General features: G+C 48.2%; 1 protein-coding gene across 2 annotated transcripts in view; it reads right to left on the bottom strand.

Moving 5' to 3' along the window:
- Nucleotides 1-20,900, bottom strand: part of LOC148012275 (NAD(P)-binding Rossmann-fold superfamily protein) — a 55,971-nt gene extending 35,071 nt beyond the window's left edge. Inside the window, exon 1 of one of the 2 annotated variants that reach the window (XR_015689116.1) lies at nt 20,508-20,900. Coding sequence is in view for 1 of the 2 variants with exons in the window: in XM_087669529.1 (XP_087525655.1) it covers nt 20,508-20,744 (237 nt within the window). In the remaining variant the exon portion in view is untranslated. The remainder of the gene's footprint in view (nt 1-20,507) is intronic. The other variant, XM_087669529.1, reaches the window with a different exon arrangement.
- Nucleotides 20,901-21,906: the final 1,006 nt, after the last annotated feature.

Raw genomic sequence — 21,906 nt, 5'->3', positions numbered from 1 at the left:
GTCATGATGCCAGGGAAACTGCAACCGCTTGACATTCCCCAAATGAAATGGGAATTCATCAGTATGGATTTTGTGGTAGGCTTACCCCAAGTCCAGGGAGGATACAACTCCATCATGGTTGTGGTTGACATGCTTACCAAGGTTGCACACCTGATTCCAGTAAAGACAAACTATAAAGCCTCCGACATTGCAAGATTGTTTATCAAAGAAATATTCAAACTACATCGTTTACCCAGAAGAATCATTAGTGATCGAGATTCTCTCTTCACATCACACTTCTGGAGAGCTATCTTTGAAGCTATTGGGACTCAACTCTGTTTTAGCACTGCCTACCATCCCCAAACGGATGGCCAAACAGAGCGTGTAAATCAAGTCATCGAGGATATGCTTAGGGCATACTGCTGTCGAGAGCCGAAGAGGTGGATTCAATACTTGCCATTGATTGAATTTTCCTACAATGCTTCTTACCAGCAGAGCATTCAGATGACTCCTTTCCAAGCATTGTATGGTCATGATTGTCGAAGTCCCCTAAACTTTTCTAATCCAACCCTAAGGGTTGAAGCGTCAAGACAGATGTTGGAAGACATGGATGATCAAATAAAGTCAATAAGACAAGACATACAGGCGGCCAAGGATAGACAGAAGGCATACGCGGATTTGAAGCGTCAAGAAAGAGTCTTCGAAGAAGGAGACATGGTCTTCATTCGCGTACGCCCTAAAAAGAGTTCTCTATCCCTAGGAGATTGCAAGAAGCTAAGTCCAAGGTATTGTGGGCCGTACAAAATCCTCAAAAGCCTAGGACCCAATGCTTATAGATTGCAACTCCCTAAGAACCTAAAGATTCACAATGTATTCCATATCAACCTATTGAAAAAATATGTACCCAACCCTAACCATGTACTTGATGACCAACAAATTGTAATGCCTAGCCAAGGAGTCCTTGAGCTAAGGCCTGATAGAATCTTAGATGTTAGGGAGAGACAGTTAAGATCCAAAACCTTGAGAGAATGCCTCGTCCAGTGGAAAGATTATCCCGAAGAGGATGCCACTTAGGTAGATGAAGACACTCTCAACCATCAATATCCCCAGTTTATCTCGAGATGGGGACATCTCGATTCTTCTAACGGGAAGAGGATGTAATGTCTCACTCTCATTCCGCCCTCACACATTCCAAGGAAACACGCTTTTGACATTGGCACTCACCTCCGAGGATCGGATCTAGTAGTGGTAGTCAAAATTAGTAGGTATGTTAGTAGGGTGAGATCGAAGGAGTTAGTTGATTAAGTAAGGTTAGTAAGTTGTAAGGGTAAATTAAAAACGTTAGAAATGTAGAATATGTTAGTAAAGGTTAACATTAGTAATATACTATGGTATAGTATATAAAGCTTACCTGAGACGGGTGAATCCACCACCTCCGCGACGACTGAAGGCGACGTCCACATCATCATCATCGTCAGTGCCAATATCATTCTCACCCTCGTCATCATCTCGAGCTGGCCGTCCATGCGAGAGGACACGACTGCAAGCCTGTATACTTGTGCCACCCGTCGGGAGCATGAGGAAAGCAACCCCTTCTCCCCCCAACTATATAATAATCCTTCCCCCCCCCGTTGCAATGGGGATTCCCACCTCCATCGCCTGTGCCTTCCGCTCGCTGTAGGCAGCCATCAACATCCTAAGGCCTCGCCTGTACACCATTTTGTTTTCCCTCGCCAGGTCTCCAGCGTCGCCACCTCCCTGCAGCCTTCGTACGGGTTCTTCCCCCCTCCCCCCCCCCCCCGTGGACTATCTGCATCAGCGGCAGCCTGCCGGGACGCTCCGCCACCTAGTCCACGTGTCCTTCCCCCCAGTCAAACTGCAGCGGTAGTTCTGCGGGCCGCTCCGCCACCCAGCCCCCCCCCCCCCCCCCCATCAATTCGACGTAGGCCACATAGGGCCTCTGACCCTGCTCAACTTCCCCCCCCCCCCTATTTCGGGACGTCATGGACCCCCCCCTGGGCCCCAATTCAAACCGCCACCATGGACCCCGACGGACTGTTTTTACCCAGGATGTTTTTACCGTGAGGTGAAAGAAGGAATAGGGTGGGAGAAGATAAAGAAGGTAAGAGAGAGAGAATAGAAGGAGGTAGAAGAGTAAGAAGGAGGGAAAGAGAGGAGTGAAGGAGGAAGAGTAGTAGAAGAAGGGAAGGAGGACAAAAGGTAGTGAAAGAAGGAATAGGGTGGGAGAAGATAAAGAAGGTAAGAGAGAGAGAATAGAAGGAGGTAGAAGAGTAAGAAGGAGGGAAAGAGAGGAGTGAAGGAGAAAGAGTAGTAGAAGAAGGGAAGGAGAAGGACAAAGATAGAGGAAGTACAAGAAAAGAGAAAAACCTTCCTATACCTTTTGCCCAAGCCCAAAGATCTCCCAAGGCCTTCATATATGTTTGTGAATCCACACTCACACACACCCTTTTCACCATGATTATACCCTATAGACTTTTTTTTTTCCCTTCTTAGGCTTTATAAACCTTTCCCTCTCCGAAGAAGCTAAGACCTTAAAAGTCTTATTACCCTTCTCGTGGACAATTCCTTAAGCGGCTCCTTGCCTTGAAAGAGAGACGGTGGAAATCCAAAAAAGAGAGTAAAAGCTACCTTCACGTTTGAAGGGTTACAACTGCGATGCCACCTAAGAATGTCCAAGGAGTAGCTGCAGGAGGGTCATCTCCCGGTATCCATGTGGATATCTCACCCCAAAACCAGGTTTTTTCCTTCTTGGTTTTATATCGGTTTTAAGTCAATCACGCAAAGATGAATTGTTAGGGATAAGATATTTTTTTTTCCGAGTTATTTACGATGAAGGAGTTTAGTTTAATTGATCATGCAAAAATGATAATGTATAAAACATAGTTCCTTCGAATAGCATCAAGCATTGAAACGAATTACGAGCAAGATTATCTACCTACTATAGTAGTATATTTCGGTTAAATCTTGAAGGTATAAAAACTGCATCTTGCACCATTAGCCCCTATTCCTTTTTGCAACGAATCATCGTAGAAGATGAAATTCATGAAAGGTTTCTTACGTTGCTTGAATTTTAGAAAGTTATCATTGCTGATTGCATATCTTAGCAAGGAAAAGATTCTTATTTGGCATGAGTTTCGTTTGCAAGAAAAAAGGAAGATTAATTGAATTTACCTAACCTCAAAGCATTAAAGTTTAGGACAAAAAAATCAATTGTCACAAGGATAACAAATCGTGCCGAGGTGATCTCAATATTACCTTCTAAAAGATAACCGAATTAATGTAAACTTAGAAATACCTATGCTGCAAAATATGCCTTGGAAATGATTTAAAGACCAAGAAACGTTTATACCTTAAACACTTGACTATCTTCCCTGATTGTAGGGGCAATAAATTCGTAAATGTAAAGGAACTAGGGTTTGTCCCTGAGGTTCTTAAAAAGAGACCCTAGGTCCGACAAACGTCAGCTTAAAGAAACTAAAACGGATTATTTCATCGTATATTACGATAAAGGACTTGCGCAGCAAGTACAAAGTCATATAGTCTTGTGATTGATTCACAAGAAGAAAGGTTAAATACCCTCAACAAGGATGGTGGATCCTTACACAAGTTATCTTGCAAAATGATGTATTCTTTGATATCCTTCTAAATAAGGAAAGTTAAAAACCGGAAACTAAAGTATGCAATGAACTTTAGGGTTGACCAAGTTGGGTTAATAATGTACGCCCTAACCCAGAATATAAGGGATCTTGCCAAGTTGCAAGACACCTTGGAACGAGTGCTAATGCATTCAAAAGGAAAGAATCATTCCTTAGCAGTTTGCCAAACAACAAGGTCGATTAATGGAAATGTTTGTGCTTGCTAGAGATTTTAGAGCACTGTTTGATTTATGAATTACAAATTAAATGAATATCTATACTTCAGGTTGAAGGCCTGAAGGGAGAGGCAGTTTCAGTTACCCCCGACTGCCTGCCTGGCCCTAACCAAGGGGGTTGTTGACCGCGCCGGGAATGTGGACCGAACCCGCCGCAAGAGGTCTCTCCGTTGAATCTCTACTTGGAGCAGGAGGACGCTTGGGTGCCAGGGGGGCTCTGGCCGTAAATCCCTCGCCTTCCGGGTCCTGCACAAGAGGCTAACGTGACTCGGGATTGGATCTCGAGGCCCGCATACTAGTTTACGGGCGAAAGCTTGGAATAATGATCCCTGGGATTACTGGATAGCCTTCGGGCGGATTATGGACAAGCCTACGGGCGGAAACTCCTTGTATTTCAAAGATAAAAATGATGATATGTTAATAAAGAACTTGTTTGATATTGTTTTTCTATGTCACGTGATAAGATTACGTGAAGGAACCAGTGCTTAACGGATTAATTAAAGAAGTTGTTTGTTACATGTCAAATTAATGTGTTAGATAATTACATAACTAAAACAAACCAAGGAAAGTGCGGAGGATGGGCCATGGGTCCGTCCTACGGTTGGGTGGTCCCGGTTAGCCGGGAACTTTTCTCAAAGAACAGCGGAATGATCGTCAAAGGACATGAACAACAAAAGCGTTGACCTAGAGTGATGTCTTAACCGATTTACGTTGTTTTAAGGGAACAGAATGGGACTATGCCTTATGGCAGAGAGGTTGAGCTTTGCATCCCTCTCGTTTCCCATTCTCCTTGAACCAAGTGCAGCGTGAATCCGCTTTGGACCTGGCGTTTCTGCGTAAAGTAGTTCGCTTGGGTCCGATGCTAGTTGCTGTTAGGTAATGACCAATCAGGAAAACCCTAATTCCGGTCGATCCTAAGTGGGAACGGCCAGAATACTTCCGCTACGTGGCAGACGCGGGAAGCCCTAGATTGCAAATCCCGTAACATTCCATGGGAATGCAGGGCGGAGCTTTCTAGACATCCTTCCCGATGGACTGCTAAGACGTGTCCTGGATGATGCTAGTGGACACGTTATAGTGTAGATTGATTGGTTCCTTGGGATTCGCTAGCCCTATTTTGATTTTGATTTTGATTAGAGTGTTGTGTGCCCTTGCCCTGTTGCCCCCTCTGAGAAGATGCAACAAGAACCCCCTCGATCGAGGAATAACCGTACGCAACGCAATAGTTGACACTCAAACTCATAAAATGTGGGCATTTGAGGCTGTGAAACCACCTACTGTACAAAATGGAAATATTTTCTTAGCAACTTGTTAAGAAACACAGAAGCCTGATCATCAGAGAACTTAGAAGCCCCAGTGGTTGAGAACTCAACAAGGAGACACCGATACTCAACCAACTTGACTTTCAAGTCATCCTTGTTTGTGATTTTAAAATTTTGGAGCTCATGATCCAAATTGATGCGACGGGTCCTATCCTGAGTCAATCAAGTGTACCAAACACTTGTTAGCAATCAACTCCTTGCCACGTCAGCAGTGCCACGTGGCAATTTTGCCACATGGCAGCAATCGGACTGTCCACCAACTGCAGTCATCTGCAGCCGACCTGCCTATTTTGGCATTTTATGAGGCATTCTTTTTAGCTTTTTAAATGGCTGAGTTTCCAGCAGTTTTCATTACTTGTATCTGGCACATTACAGCCTGCTGGTGACGGAGACAGCACTTGAGCTGATGGAGATCGAGGTCCTCAAGGCGGAGACATACGCAGATATTCTCTCTGCACCTATGTATAATTCTACATTCTTATACAACATTCTTCACTGCAGATTTTCTATGTTTCACTGTCTCTTTCTCTCTCTCTCTCTCTCTCTCTCTCTCTCTCTCTCTCTCTCTCTCTCTCTCTGTGTCCGTTCACTCTTTGTCATGGTCATTCGCTTCCACATTGCTTCACTCTAACATGGTATCAGAGCATTGAAGGACTGACCTAGGGTGGATCTATCTGAAGAGGAGCTTTCAGCGCGACAAAAGGCTGAGTTTTCAGCATGCAAGTGCGAGCAGGTGGGCTGCGCATTAGAACAAGGCTGAGGCGAGCATGAGCGTGAGAGAATAGAGAAGATTTGCTGAAGCTGCTGCTGTTTTTCTGCTGTTAGAGAAGGAAGAAGGCTGTGTCTTTTCCTTCAATTGCAGATTTTACCTTTTCATCACCTCCGGCCGGCTGAAGAAGATTCGGGAAACAAAGACAAGAGCCCTAGCAAGCTGCATTTTCACAGTCAAAGGGGGTTTCTTTTGCATTTATCCAGGCATTGCAAGTGAAGATGTCTACAGAGACTAACATGGAGTTCCTGTCAGAAGTGGAGCAGCGGTGGAAGCATAAACATGTGCTGAAATAAACTGCTGAAACACAAGACAAAAAGAGAAAAGAAAAGAACACGATACAGATGAGAACTCAGATGTATGCACGGGAAATGGAATCCATATATCTGAACACGAGACAGTCGCATACAACAGTGAGTCACTGGCTGCATGGGCACTGGCACTGGCTCTGGCTCTGGCTCCTCTCTCCACAGAGTCTGCAGATGGTGAAGATGATGATACTGACTGAGGAGGAGCACTGAGTATAAATAGGCTGAAAAAGTGGGGAGCAATAATGCTGATCGGACAGCATTAATGCTGGCCGACTGGTGCATAAAAATGCTCCACTGGCATAAAATGCCACACCATAAAAAAACCTAAAATACCTAATAAAAATGCCCAGCCCAGATCAAGCTCAGACTCACACATGAGCTGACAAATACTCTGCTAACACCCTCTCTTAGATCATGGGTGATCTGATACAATACAATAGTACAATGAAAAGGGATCAGAAACTATACAACATAGAACCACCAAGTAGAACCATGGATATCCAAGCAGTGGGTGATCAAGCCACCACCAAGGTGCCTCGGAGAGAACCTGATGTCGATGTCGATCGTACCAAACACTTGAAAATAGAGAAGATCATAGAATGTCTCTGTTGTCTCGCAGTAGCATACAAGACCATCCTGTCAAAAATGCCCCTGAACATAGGTGACCATGGATTCCCCGCCTTTGGCCAGACCGCCAAAGTGTCCCCTCATGTGAGCTCTTGACAAAAGCCTCCCGCCCTCTGTCAGATAACCAGCTCAGCATGAACTTGGATGTCAATCCCAGCTCCAGGATTTGATTCCGCCAGACTGAAGTCGATGCGTCAGGGACGTCCCTCTCTGGAACCTGTGCACCTGTATAAAAGTCTAGATGAGGCACGGCTGCCCCATCTGAACACCCGCTCACACTCCCTCTCTGGCACAAGAGAGTCGTAAGGGATGACCTCATCACCACCACTAGAAAGCAGCCGAGGAAGGGGCCACGAAGCCCTTCCCACGATCTGAAGAAGAGGATCCCTTCCGCGCCTTGGACTTCGCCTTGGTCGGAGGATCGGAGTCGGAGTCTGATGAAGGAGAGGACTCATCGGTAGAGTCAACAGCCCGCTTCGTCTTCTGCTCCTTCTTCCTGGAAGCCGCTAACTTCTTACAGTCCTTCCGCAAATGTCCCTTCTTGCCACAGTGGTAACACTAGGCCTTCGACTTCTTCTTCCCGTCACCCCTCTCTAAAGCTACATAAGCTTCGCCTCCATAATGTGCCGGAAGCCGCCCCTGTAATCTCAAGGATGTCTCATGCTCAAGAAGCATCGAGGTCATATGTGTAAAACTGACAGGAGTCGATGATGTCTGCGCCCGCAAAGCATTGGCAACTCCATCAAACTCCGAGGGGAGCTTGTAGAGGACCATCCCGACGAGATGCGCCTCGGGAAGAGCAGATTGCATGTGCCGAAGCTGGTCCTGTACCTGTGTAACACGAAGAAGAAAAGACTGAATAGTATCTTTCGGCTCAAACTTCATCTGCTGGAGCTGGCCATAAAGTGTGACTGCCCGCATGGTGGAAGGTGCCTCGTACATCTGCTGCAACTTCTGCCATACTTCAGGAGATGTCCTACAGGAGGTAACCGCCGGTAAGACCGCTTTAGAAATACACCGAAGCAATGCCGAGTAAGCACGGGCATCGTCCAAGTCCCATGTGAGCACCGCTTCCTCATGGTTGTCCTCATCAAAGTCGTCAGGAAGAAGAAAAGGACGGAGAGGACGAGGAGTAGCTCCACAGACGATGTACCATAACCGCTTCTGCACAAACCAAGCTTTCATGACAGCACTCCATGTGAGATAATCAGGTCCATGTAACTTATCATCAGTGGAAGTGCACGGAGGAGCCATTTGGAGAGGATAAGAAGAGTAGAGAAGAGATGGAATTGAGAGAGGAAACACAGCCAAAACACAAGCACAGACTGCAGAAAATGAAAGTTCACATGCAATATAACCCAAAAATCAGAGCAATAGAAGACAAAATCTGATGCAGAAAGTCAAAAAATCAGTCAAAAACTGCCAAAAACAACAAAAACGGCTTGAATTAATAGTCACCCAGCCACGAGAGACGCTGAATCAGCAAAACGCAGGCTGTAAACTGGAGAAAAACAGGTAGAAAACTGTCGCCAGCAGCTGCAGATGAAAAACGCAGGCAGCAGAGGGTGCGTAGGCAGCAAACGATGGCAAAACTGCAAAAAACGCAGGCTGAAAACAACCCCAAAACAGGTCGCCTGGCTGCGACAGCAGTCGTCGGATCAGCAGGGGTAGAAGACAGTCCTGAAATCAGCAATAAAACACAGCAGAAGCACACATCCTGAAAACTGATACCATGTCAGAAGTGGAGCAGCGGTGGAAGCATAAACATGTGCTGAAATAAACTGCTGAAACACAAGACAAAAAGAGAAAAGAAAAGAACACGATACAGATGAGAACTCAGATGTATGCACGGGAAATGGAATCCATATATCTGAACACGAGACAGTCGCATACAACAGTGAGTCACTAGCTGCGTGGGCACTGGCACTGGCTCTGGCTCTGGCTCCTCTCTCCACAGAGTCTGCAGATGGTGAAGATGATGATACTGACTGAGGAGGAGCACTGAGTATAAATAGGCTGAAAAAGTGGGGAGCAATAATGCTGGTCGGACAGCATTAATGCTGGCCGACTGGTGCATAAAAATGCTCCACTGGCATAAAATGCCACACCAGAAAAAAACCTAAAATACCTAATAAAAATGCCCAGCCCACATCAAGCTCAGACTCACACATGAGCTGACAAATACTCTGCTAACAGTTCCATGCGAGAGTTCCAGGCGATCATGGACCGAAAGGTGCTTGTCTTACCGGCTCTTCCATCAAAACAAAAGCTCGATGGTGACAATTACCGCATATGGTGTGTGATGATGTTGGCCATATTGGAGTCTTATGATTTGGTAGAGCTTGTGATGGAGATCAACCAGCCCTCGGTAAGAGATGAGTCCAAACTCTCATCCAGTGCTTGTGGGGAATTGGCCACTGAAGTGGAGCGATAACTGTGAAAGAAGACTTATTGCCATGTCTTCAAAAGTGATCACCTTCCTTGCATTTTGTACCTACATCTGAAGCTGCCTCAGCTTGTTGATATGCTCCCGCATAAAAGATGACTTGTTGACACTCATGGTCCGCATTTGCACTTCCAAAGAAACTAGCTTCATGACGGTCATCCGATTGTACATTTGATCCAATTCCAGCCATATCTCTTGGGCCACCGTCAAATGCTTAATATGAGAGATAATAGCTGTAGTACATGAGAGAAATAAAAATGAGCGAATGTGAGCATTGAGTTTGTCCCAATGTGCCTAAGCCTTTGCCAACTCCACCTTATCACTAGAAGAGAGTCTGGACTCATCTCACAAAGAAGGACGATGAATAGCCTTCGTAATAAGCTCCGCCAAATCATAGGACTCCAGAATGGCAAGCATCATAACCTGCCAAATGCAGTAATTCTCACCATTGAGCTTTTGATCTGATGGAAGAGCCGGTAAAACGGGCACCTTCTGGTCCATGATTGCCTGAAACTCTATCTCAGCCTCAAAAGACATCTTCACCTACAATGCCTAAACAAAACACAAAGAGCAACCCCCTCTAACTTTGAAAATACAGCCTACTAGGGCTGTGGTTTGCTCATCCTGCTCCTTAACCCACTGGAGGCAATGAAAAGGTAAGATCTGCACTTCAAGGCCCAAAACGCAGCCTTCTTTCTTCTCTAATAGCAAAAAACAGTAGCAGCTTCAGCAAACCTTTCCCATTCTCGCACGCCCACGCTCACCTCAGCCTTGTTCTGATGCGCGGCCCACCTATTCGCACTTGAACGCTGAAAACGCAGCCTTGTATTGCGCTGAAATCTCCTCTTCAAATGGGTCCACCAGTCTTTTAGTGCTCTGATACCATGTCAAAGTGACGCAATGTGGAAGCGAATGACCAAGACAAAGGGTGAAGAGAGAGAGAGAGAGAGAGAAAGAGACAGTGAAACGCAGAAAATCTGTAGTGAAGAATGTTGTATAAGAATGTAGAATTATACCAGAGGCCCGTCACTCCCCGCCTGTCGCCCTCGCCTACAGCCCGTCGCCCCCGCCTGTGCCCCTACCTACCATCGTCTCCTCCGCCGTCCCCTGTGCTTGCCCCCCCCTGCTGCCCCTGCCTCCCCCACGTTGCAACCCCTTGGCCTTGTCTGGCCCTCCCCCCCCCCCCGCCCGCCTGCCAGTCCTAGGCCACCTGCACTCCGCCTTTCTCCCTGGCCACCCGCTGCCCTTCGCCACCCCCCCCCCCCCCCCGCCTCTCCCGGGCCAACCCTTCGCCCATTCCCTCCCCCCCTCCCCCTGTGCACGTTCTCCCACCTCGTCCGCCTTGAGATAACACCACCTCTTTGAAAACGAGAACAAAACTTCCCCTCCCCCCCTCCTCGCCATCGACTTCCCCTCCCCCCCCCCCCCCCAAAACCTCCAGTTGCTCCCTCCCCCCTGTAGCAACTCCCCCCCCACGGTAGCATAGCAACGTGATAGGTAGGTTCCTAGCAGGAAGCGCAATGGAAACCTCTGGTCAGACGCCGGCGCATTCTGCGAGTGCTCCCCAATCAAACACCTTGCGCATCATCCTCTCTAAGGAACAGCTCTTAGCCGTCCGTACAATTCTCCACATTGGCACAGCGCAGATTGTGGAGGCAGTCCTCATGGGCCGAGGGATCTTCATGGTTTCGACTCCTCTACGGATGCAGCTCATTAGTGGAGAGCTCGCCCTATGCCTCCACAAAGGGGGTCATCTACATGGTTCCTGGTATAGTGGCTTCACTGTGGAGTCATTTGCGCTCCACAATAGATTTCTCAAACACCCAGTCACTTTACTTTTCCCCGGAGAGGCAGTAGAGTACCGCCAGTTAGTGGAGAACTTTGGACAACTCTTCAGCATAGTTTCCCTGCCTCCTTCGCGAATGCAGTGACAGCTGCAGGAGTCCCAAAGGTATGAGTGGCCATGAAAATTAGAGTATCCCAAAGTTCCTGGAGATTGAGGCAGGAGGTCATTCCTTTAGGTAGTAGGTCATTATGACTGGGCAACCAGGGCAATGCCTGCGCTGCCACGACTTTGGGCATCATGCAACAGATTGTACGTGCTTCGAAGCCAAGGCAGCTCCGCCGACAGGCCAGCAAGTGGACGCTGACGGCTTCACACGGGTCTAGAGACGACAGAGAGGGCAAAGGCAAGGGGGCTGTAGCCAGCTTCTCAGACACAGCCCCGACAGCAGGGAGCAAGAGGGCGTACGACACCCCCTTGGCAGCGCACTCCATAGCCCCCCCCCCCCTCGCCCACCCCATCCGGCAAGACCGCAGTCCCTCACAGCCACCACCCACGCCACACACTACCCCACCTAAGATCCCACAACCCCCACACCCACCCACCCTCCACCTCCCAGGCTCCCCCCATTGACCCTGGCCCACAGCCCATCCCCCCGTCCAGGGCAACCAGTCCCTCCCCCCCCCCCACACTCGCCACATACCTCCGATCATCCCTCGATCCTCTTCCCCCCCCCCCCCACCACCCCCCCTGCCGAGCACCCCCCCTAATCCGCACCTATTTCAATAGATCCCCCCCAGACCCACCCCCCTCCTCCCATAGGTGGCGATGAGCCACACACACCCACATCCTCCTCGCAACAGCAGTGTTCCCCCTCCCACACAGCCACCAGCTCATCTGCCCCTACCGCCCATCACACTTTCCCAAGACAGGCACAGTTATTGCCACAAGAATTCTTCCGCAGTGGCCCATGGTCCTATCTGAGAGTTGTGGAGCACGGAGAGTTCCCACTACCTCTAGAAGTGGGGATCTTCGTGGTTCGTAAGTCAAGGAGAGCCAAGGTCCATCTACTAGCACCACTGGATGGACCAAACTACACCTTTTTCCTTCAGTCCTCTCACTCAGGGGATTGGATGATGACAGATTAAGGAGTTGAAGAGTCAGGTGGCGGACCACATCTCCCAGAGGATGGGAGAAGGACTAGCACTGTTTGCACAGCAGTGGATGGCCTTGTTGCATGATGGACATTAACTGGTGGGCTGGAGCCGAGGTACCACACTTGAGCATGATCTTTCGAGTCCCCCCCAGAGTGGAGAGCTCGGAGGGATGTGATCAAGTGGCCCCTAGCACAGGCGGCCCGTCTCTACCAGTGTATAGAGTCACGACTCTCAGCATGGCTGATAGACGCATTGATAGTACCACCTGGAGCATATATCACCCCTTTGGTTCAGCCGAGGGCCACCATGGGGGACTGGAGTTCGCCATCTAGACCTGCGACAAAGCGTACTACATGCCCCATAGTTTTTCCTCCTCATCAACAGCCTCCACACCGAACAGACGCCTGTTCGGTTAGTCGCAGGTTTCCCCATGAGCTTACACCTTGCATCCTCGAATGTGAATAGTCTCCACTACAGTGGGGCACGTGGTTCCAGAAAGTTGATTTTTCGGCGGGAGCTGCAGTCTGCCCTTGCCGAACGGATCGACATCTTACTTCTACAGGAGCACAAGCTCACTCCCACCCAGGCCCAGCGGGTTGTTGGGAAGATACTCTCGAGCAGCTCGCACACCTACTGGGAGCACGCCATAGGTGCCCACAGCAGGAGTGGAGACATATGCACCTCTATTGGTCCGAGTCTCACCACCTGTGTACGAGATCACACGACGATAGTGGCAAAGAGGGTTCTATGGATCAGATTGGATATTGGGGACTCGTGCCTTGGAGTCCTCAATGTCTATGCCCCTACGAAGGTTAGGGCACACAGCAGGTTCTGGGGGGAGATCGCGGATGGACTCCCAGACGTGGACTCCTGGATCGTTGGAGGAGACTTCAACAAGCTGGAAGCTTTGGAGGACCAGCAGGGCAGAGGCAGAAACTACCACGGCATGGATGGGGAGGAGCAAGAGGCATGGGAGGTCTTTCTACTGGTAGTAGGAGCACGCAATGCCTGGAGAGACCCTACCTTCCACAGGAGGGAGAGGTCGCTAGACTTCTCCTGGGGATACAAGCAGCTAGGTGGAGTCCTGCTGGAGCGGTTGGACAGGTTTTATGTGGGAGAGTGGGGTGGCTCTCGTGGAGGCCAGATTAGGCAGTTGGCAAGCACCACATTGTCCGATCATTGCCCAATTCTCCTGACACTAGATCCCCCAGCATTTTTCCTACACACAAGCATGTCGGATCCCTGACTCGATCTATAGGAGGGAGAAGGTGACGAGACAGATTGAGCAAGTTTGGATCAAGGAGTGGGGCAGGAGGGACCGGATCGCAAAGGAGGTTGCAGAGGCCCTAGCCAAATCAAGCAGGTTTGGACCAAGGAGTGGGGCAGGAGGGACCGGATCGCAAAGGAGGATGTAGAGGCCCTAGTCGCGAGTCGAGCAGAATCTGCCAAGAGGCAGCCATATAGGCCAAGCAATAGAGCTGGGAGGAGGAGAGAGCACTCCGGCCGGACCTTGCAGCCACGCAGAGATTATTACAGGAGGCACCAAGGGATCCCACCCTCCACGCACAGGACGTGCGCGCGCGAGTAGCCATTGCTGGCCTAGAGGACAAGCGCTTAGAGTTCTCTTTCCGCACCTTAGCAGCTTTCTGGGCGCGAAAGGGAGATACAATGTGCAGGGAGTTCTTCCAGATATTCCAGCCTCGCTCCTCAGGAGAGCAAATACGCAGCCTTCCAGATCAGTATGGGAGGACTTGTTCTAGCCCAAACGAGGTGATGGAGATTGCCACTGACTACTACAGTCCCCTATTCTAGCAAGAGACAACCTCAACTAGAGGGCAGCAATGTAGACAGCAGGTTTGGGATCACATCCCTCAGAGGAGATGGACGCTCCCTTCTAGCCCCCTTCATAGAGAAGGAACTAGAGAAAGCTTTCCATACACAGAACGGGCAGAAATGCCCCGGAGAGGATGGCCTCTCTAAGGCCTTTTTCACTACCTACTGGGAAGTGGTGAAGAACCCCCTACTAATGGCCTTCCAAGAGATCTTCACTTCAGGATAGATGCCAGGGAGTCTTTCGGCAAGCCTTATCAGTCTTCTCCCCAAAGGACCGGTTGGAGCTTTCCCAGTGGTGGAGACCAATCACATTGTTGTCAGTGGCCTATAAGGCACTGGCAAAGATGATTGGTAGGCGACTACGCACTGTGCTTCCAGACATCATCCATGACACACAGACAGGCTTTGTCCAGGATAGGAGCATCCTGGACAATGTATTCACCTTCTTTGAGGCGACAGAGTGAGCTCAGCACAGTGGGCAGAGACTAGTCGTACTACTCTTGGATTTCGAGAAAGCTTGCGATAGGGTGGACTAGGACTTCCTAGAGGGCACCATGGTGAGGTTTGGTTTCCCCCAAGCTTGGATTCGCGGGGTCTTCGCACTTTACAGATCAGCCACCAACAGGGTTCTCATCGGTGGTAGGCGTGGGGAGGAGTTTCGGCTGGAGAGATCAGTACGGCAGGGCTACCCCCTAGCCCCATACCTGTTCCTTCTCTTTGCAGAGGCGATGTCCCATTTCCTCAGGTCATGTGTGAGAGAATTACACGGCCTCTGACTTCCAGTGAGAGAGGAGACTGATTTGTTAGACTCAGAGTATGCAGATGACACAGCACTCTACATAGAGGACGATGATTTGATGCTGGAGAGAGTGAGGCTAGCTCTTGAGGTATTCTATCTTGCAGCGGGAGTGAAAATCAATTGGCAAAACTCGGTCGGTTTCCTCACAGACCCAGACTCTAGCACGGAGTGAGGCGTCTACCTAGGATTTAGATGGGTAAGCAAAGGGCAGACTGTCCGGTACCTAGGGTTCCAAGTGGGACTCGATATCACTCCCGCCCAGCAATTTCTTCCTGTCCTTGATTCTATTTGGAGAAAACTGACCTACTAGAGCACGGCTCCCCTCTCACTAGCCAACCAAGCCCTGGTGGTTAACCAGGTCCTCCTAGCGACGGCCTGGTATATCACCTTGTGTTGGTACTTCTCCTCATCCTGCATAGTGCAACTTCACTGCGTAGTATGAAACTTCCTTTGGTCAGGGTCAGATGACTCCATGGATTCCAGGGCCAAGGTGGCGTAGGCGACCATCATACAACATCGGTCAGAGGGAGGGCTTGGGATCATAGACCCAGAGTATTAGAGTATGGCCCTCTTGGGCAAGCTACTTGTCCGCGGCCTCACACCAAGTGGGCAGACTTGGAAGGTTTTATTGCAATAGGGTCTTCAAGATTGTAGACCGAGACTTGGCGGTGAGTGGAAGCCGTCCCTGAGATGGATCTTCACATCAGCCTAGATCACCCCTCCCAGATCACCTTTCCTACGCAGCTTACTCCGCGTATGGTAGGGCCTCCATAAGGCCATAATCCAGAGCCCCCCAAGCTGCCAAGAGGAGATAGATCATCAGTCGGTGATATGGAACCCCCAGGTCAAAGATCGAGAAGAGGCACAGATTGGCGAGCACCCCCACATCCAGTGGGTTGGTTGGGAGGCCGGCCCGGCTCGTACCATCAAGACATGGCGGGAGGTATACAAGATGGCGAACGAGGAGGTGTTGCAGCGTGTATCAGGCTGCCAGAGAGTGGAGCTGAGGAGAAGGGAGATAGACGCAGTAATAACTCTGGAGTGGCTTGCTCCCCCGATATAAGAGCCGATAGAGCCCGAGGAGGTATGGGCCGCTAGGTTTTCACCAACAGGCATCTCCCTACAGGTGGCAAGTAGAGTGGGCGGCGCCCCACAAGGGACTTTCTTCACCGTTTAGGAGAAGGGGGCATCTGGCCCTTCACAGAGGGCAGTAGGATGAGGGGATAGCTGCCCTTTCGTAGAGGAGGATTCGGGTGGTGGGCCTTCAGGGGAAGACATGGCGATTCAACCCCTATGTTTTCTAGAAGGAGCTCAAGGAGTGGCGCCTTTGGATCTGGGAGGGAAGACCACTTGATGAGCTGGAATGGAATCCAGGAGAGTAGCTATGGCCAACCACTGCAGTCGCCAAGAAGCCACCGAGGTTCTGGGAGTACACTGCCAGGATTGGCAGGCACGTACTGATGCAGGAGGATATGGATTGGGCGCCGTCACGGAGTAGGCACTGGGCGGAGCACAGCATCACGGAGCCATTCCGATGGACTTTTTGGCACCACCTATGGGATAGCTGGAGACCGAGGAGGGTATCATATTTCTTATGGCTGGTGGCACATGGAGGCTTGGTGGTGGGAAGTTGGCTTGCCCAGATCCAGGAGGGAGGTTGTAAGCACTGCACACAGCAGCCTCAGGAAACCCCAAAGCACTGCCTTTGGTCATGTGAGAAGGGGCAGGTTGTGTGGAGAGGAGCATGCCACATCCTTCGCCGAATAGCACCCAGCCTTGGATGTATCTCATGGGGAGCATTCTATTGGCAGGCAATCAGCCAGGGCCGTCACCTTCTGTGTGAGACCGGGATGCAGGACATGATATTCATCATCGAGGCAGGGTCATGTGCAGTGGTCGGTTTGGAGGCTCTACCCATCCGCCAGATACTGGAGCCCATAGCAGACCGCTCTAAGGTATGGAAGATCATAGGGAGTCTTACTAGATGGCATATCTGGAAGGCGCAGTGTCAGAAAGCTTTCGGCGGAGAGAGACTTTCAGTACAGGCGACCTTAGCAAAGCTCTGGACCTCCATCATCCACTCCCTCCACGGCTATTGGGATCAGGTGCAGGGCAAGTCCAGGGCGAGTCAAGAGCTCCGTTGTCATTTCATGCGTACGTGGGATGGCCAGGACCTGTTTTTCATGATGCATGCAAGCAGTCCCAGATGGCAATACACCCCCCCTCCATGGCTTCTTGCCCCCATCCCCCCAGACCGCCCTGAGAGGCTTGTATACATAATGTATTTGTGACTTTGCATTAGCTCCAGCTAGTCTGTTGAGCATAAGCACTCCATTGTAATCAAATTTTTTTAGTAATATAATCAACCACATTTTATTTGCAAAAAAAAAAAAGATATTCTGGAAATGGAATCCCTATACCAAGGCGAGATAGTACAAAACCAATGGTGAGTCACTAGTTATGTGGGCACTAGCACTAGCTCCCTCTCTGCAACACGACCTACGATAATGATGTATGCTAAAGATCTCTAAAGGAGGGAGCAGCAGCCTATAAATAGGCCATAAATGTGATCAGTTGACCAGCATTAATGAGCTGTCATCAATAATGCAATCGACCAGCACAAAAACTCCAAGTGGCCATAAATCAAGCACCCTAAATCTAGCAACCCATATCACAAGTGGAAAGGTTCCCCTTCGACTACCATGTTACGACTCACCTTAGGTGATAGCAAATTTGGGGCCTAGAAGGGCAGGTGACTGCATGTGGGGCTCCTATTGATGGTGGGTTGCAGTCAATCAGCCATTCATACCAGGGCAGCATTTAATTTCAATCAATTCTGAAATTTCTCTCTCTAGCTTCCTCTCTATTCTCTCAGCTAATTCAAAGCTTCCCTCAATAGATCTCAGCCAAAATCAGTCCACGAGGGTGCACTTGAAGAATTTTTGCTGATTTAAACCCGAATTTACAGTAGAAATTAGGGTTTACCAACCACCCTGGGAAGAGTCCTCAGAAACTGGGGCCTAGTACTTGAAACTCAACAGCTAAAATTTGAGGATTTCAGAGAATTTCAAGAGGCCAGCTAGACAAAATGAGTTTGGGGTAGAATTTGTCATCCAAGGAGCAAATTGAAGGTCAATCCCTAAGCAAACCAAGGGGCAAATTGGTTTGGAGGTTTGATGGTGGCTATGGACAGCAAGATTTATTGAAAATCAAAGGAGATTAGGCTAAATATAAGTGTACTTCAACCTTTCGCAACACAAGTTAAAGAAATACTACTAGGGATGCCAGTTTTGGGGCCAATTGGGTGTCTAGTATTCAAGATTAAGTGGTAACATGTGCATTTTCAATTCATGTGAATTTTATGCTTGCTGTAATTAGTGCTTAATAAAGTTATTTACCACCCTTGTTGAGAAGGAAGGCTAGTTTCACTACGTGTGTGTGTAGTAGAGTAAGTGAATAAGTATGTAGCATAAGATAGAGAAAAAATGCTAATGTATGGCTTAGCCTATGATATAGTAATAGATATTGTCAGTTCATGAGTGAGTTTGTGCATGTCCATGTGGGTTGGGTACTGTGGACAACCTATCATGGCTGTCATCTATCTCCAATAGGCTCCTAATCAGTTGGGGGCAACTCTTTGACAGCCTCCGATGATTGGGCTTGTCATAATTGCTAGAAAATTGCATCAGCAGCTCTCTCCCAACCTCCACAATGTTGAAAGGAGGCTCCACCAATCTCTAATAGCTTTTTCTCTTGCATGGAAAGGTTTTGCCAAGTGGCAAGCTTCTAAATGCATTTTTCAACCATTTTTTCAGCCCAATTAAATTAATTTTCAAAATTATTTTAATTATTAACTCTTGCTTAGAAAAATAGTTTTACTAGCCAACAATTAAATTGGCTAGGCTATTTGGCACCCAAGTATTCCTAAGCATTTATTAGCCACTGAATTGGCATTAATTAATTAATTAATGCCTACTTCTTAATATCACCACTAACATCAATGGCTAATAAGATCTTCTAGGCCAAAATCTAACACCAGGTACTACCTAGTATCTATCAATGATAACTTAGTACAACTTTTGCCCTTGATACTCACCAACATCTCAAGGTCCTTCGCCTATCATAGTCAAATAGCTAACTTGCACATCACATGTGCACCTCACATATTTACACATTTGATTAAGATTTAATCAAATGCTAAGCAAAGCATCAAATTTCTCATCTTCATGACACTTAGATTCATCTACCTTTAGCTAAATACCAAAAGCATCTACATTTGACACATCTACATGCATTTTTGGTTTTGTATTTCACTTAAGGATTGATATTACAGGGAATCTAACGGTCCTAACTAGGCTAAAGACATGGATTTTCAGTCCTTGACTTGATAAATCTACCTTTATATCCTTGATTAGCATGGAGACAAAGATAGTGTCTTCTCTTCTGAGATCAAGTTTCAGGCATCATTCCACTTATCATGATAGCTATCATTTTCAATTGCTCTTCCGATTGAGGTGTCTTTCTCATTCAATATCAGATTGTGCACACAATCCACCACCATCATTACCTTCATCGTCAGCTCTCCCTCTACTATTAGTTGCTACTTCCCTTTTCACCAACATCTAGAAGGTTTTGTCCAGCTTCTTGAGGTGGCACCTAGCTGCTAGAGGAATCCCTACTACTGTTGCAGCTTGCCAACCCAAGATAGTACTGCCCAGCTTTTGGTGGCCTCCTATAATCCTTGTTTTCTCGTTCAGCACTCTCCTTCACACTCCAGTTGCTGCCACTAGTTATCACCCTACCTTGGAGGCTGTGCTTTTGGTTCCAATCTGCTGTCCAGCATCAGCATCCTCATATGCAGCAGTTGCCTACTCAGAATTCTGCTCCAGGTGGCTACCTTTTGGCTGCCAGCTGGTCCGTATTATCATCAACCACATTGACAGGCCCACAGCTGCTGCCCTTTCATCACCCTTGGCTCCAATCTACTGCACTAGCATCATCGTCGGTAGCTTTTCTGCACTCAGGATCTGTAGATAGAGGACGCCACTCTTTGACACTCCCTCAATCCACTCCCACAAGAGATTTCAAAGCTAACCTATTGTCTACATCTAGGACATCCATGGATGCTTAATTTCACACAAGAAAAGATTCAGCGTGGGAGACACAATAAGTTTTGGACAATTTCCCACTATAATTCCCACATTGTGAATTATGACAACATCATAAGCTTCTATGAGGGAGGGACCCCAGGTATGGTTGGAGGAAAGGGGCTGTCGGCAGGGTGGGAGCGGGCAGCCCCCCGTCCGCGTACCAGCAAGTTATGCCATGGCTCCCAGGCAGACACTCATGATATTGAGAAAAACAAGGGGGAAAAGGCCCTTGTTCCACATGGAAAAATGTTAAAAACTTCTTGTGAGATGCCTAATTTCACAAAAGGACAAATACAAGGACCTGTCTTGCATCAAATGTCAGAGTGAGCCCACTGTCTACATAAAGAACATCCATGGATGACTAATTTCACATGAGGGAAAATCTCAGCGAGGAAGAGAACCTGTCTTGCATCAACAAGGAAGTAGCTGAAGAACTCACAGGACCCAGATCTTCAGCAATGCTGTGGAAGCCTTGTCCCGATCGAAGGTCTACTCTGTAGGAGCGTACACTGGGTAGGGCTGCAAACAAGGCGGGGGGCGGGGGGTGGGAGAAGTACGTGAAGGCGAGGCGGAAGGCAGGTGAGAGGTAAGCGAACGCCTGCAGAATGTGGAGGCCCAAGTAACCTGAGCCCCCCACCACCAGCACTAATGCACCATCGCTGAGATCTGCCGCCATTCTTTTGCTGCTAGTAATGCTGCTGCTCTCTGTCTCCAGGATCGGTATCAGCAGCTCATGATTCAAGCACCATGCATCTTACACCACCTTTCCTTGGTCTGTGCCTCAATATTGCCAAATGATTTTTGTATTGGGAAAATCACCAAAATGCCCGTTGAAATTCTGAAAATAGCCAATAATGTGAAGAGTGAGCTACTAAGGCCACGCCACGCCTAAGTCTATAGACTTGCAAGTATAAGGCCGGTTACACACCGGGCTATGGACAGACAGGAGGTGTAAGTTGTCCATTATTTTGTTTACACACTAAACTGCGCCCATGAATTGCATCAAAAGGAGGTTGGCCCATTGGTAATGAATGAGAGGTGTGAGGGAAGTGGTAGGGGATTCAATCCTTGTCAATTCCATAGGCCAATTTTTGGAGAAATGTGTTGTCGTCTTGTACATTGGGCGCGCCCAAATTTCGGGATAGGGGAGATCCCCTGCCCAGAAGTGTCCACCATCTGTAAAAATCGGGCCCAATAGCGTTTTGACACGTAGGGCAATGGACACCTCTTTTTCCACCTTGCATCTGTCCATAGCCCGGTGTGTATTCGGCTTAAGCCTGTTTTGTGAAAGTTAAAGGTCCATGCACAAGTTGATGAGCTAAGCAAAAGAGATTGAGGAGGTGAAAGATGTCACCAAATTTGGAGTGAGAAGGAGAGAGAGAGGTCAAATCTGAGCCGATCAATGACTGGATGATCACCACGTCAAGATAACTTCACAAAGTTACGGTATTACCCTCGTTTGTAGAGGGTGCTCCCTTCACTTGCAAAGAGTCCCACTGGCATGTTGATAAGCCGACTAACTTGAAGGAAGACCTATACGCACACATTTAAATCTATGCTACCTTAGCTTGCATAAGTCAATTGACATGCACATATCTAGGCTCTAAGATGCCTTGAGACTATCTCCAAGTGTATCATAATGGTACTTGGGAGTTGGGATCTATTGTCTCCATCTAACCCTTTAATGCAAATCACATCCTAGTAGTTGTATTTTTCTAAAAAGTAAACTCAATTTTGTGTAATAAATCACCTTGGGAATCGGCCAAGAAAGTGAACTCAATTTTGTGTAGTAAATCACCTTAGGAATCGGTCTAGAAAACAAACACAACCTACTAAAA

Source organism: Lygodium microphyllum, chromosome 27 (assembly GCF_053477565.2).
Source record: "Lygodium microphyllum isolate KBCC chromosome 27, Lygodium_microphyllum_v1.1.10, whole genome shotgun sequence".
In the NCBI taxonomy this organism is placed as follows: domain Eukaryota; kingdom Viridiplantae; phylum Streptophyta; class Polypodiopsida; order Schizaeales; family Lygodiaceae; genus Lygodium; species Lygodium microphyllum.
The sequence above is the reverse complement of the archived record's forward strand: the minus strand, read 5'-3'. Positions and strand labels throughout refer to the sequence as shown.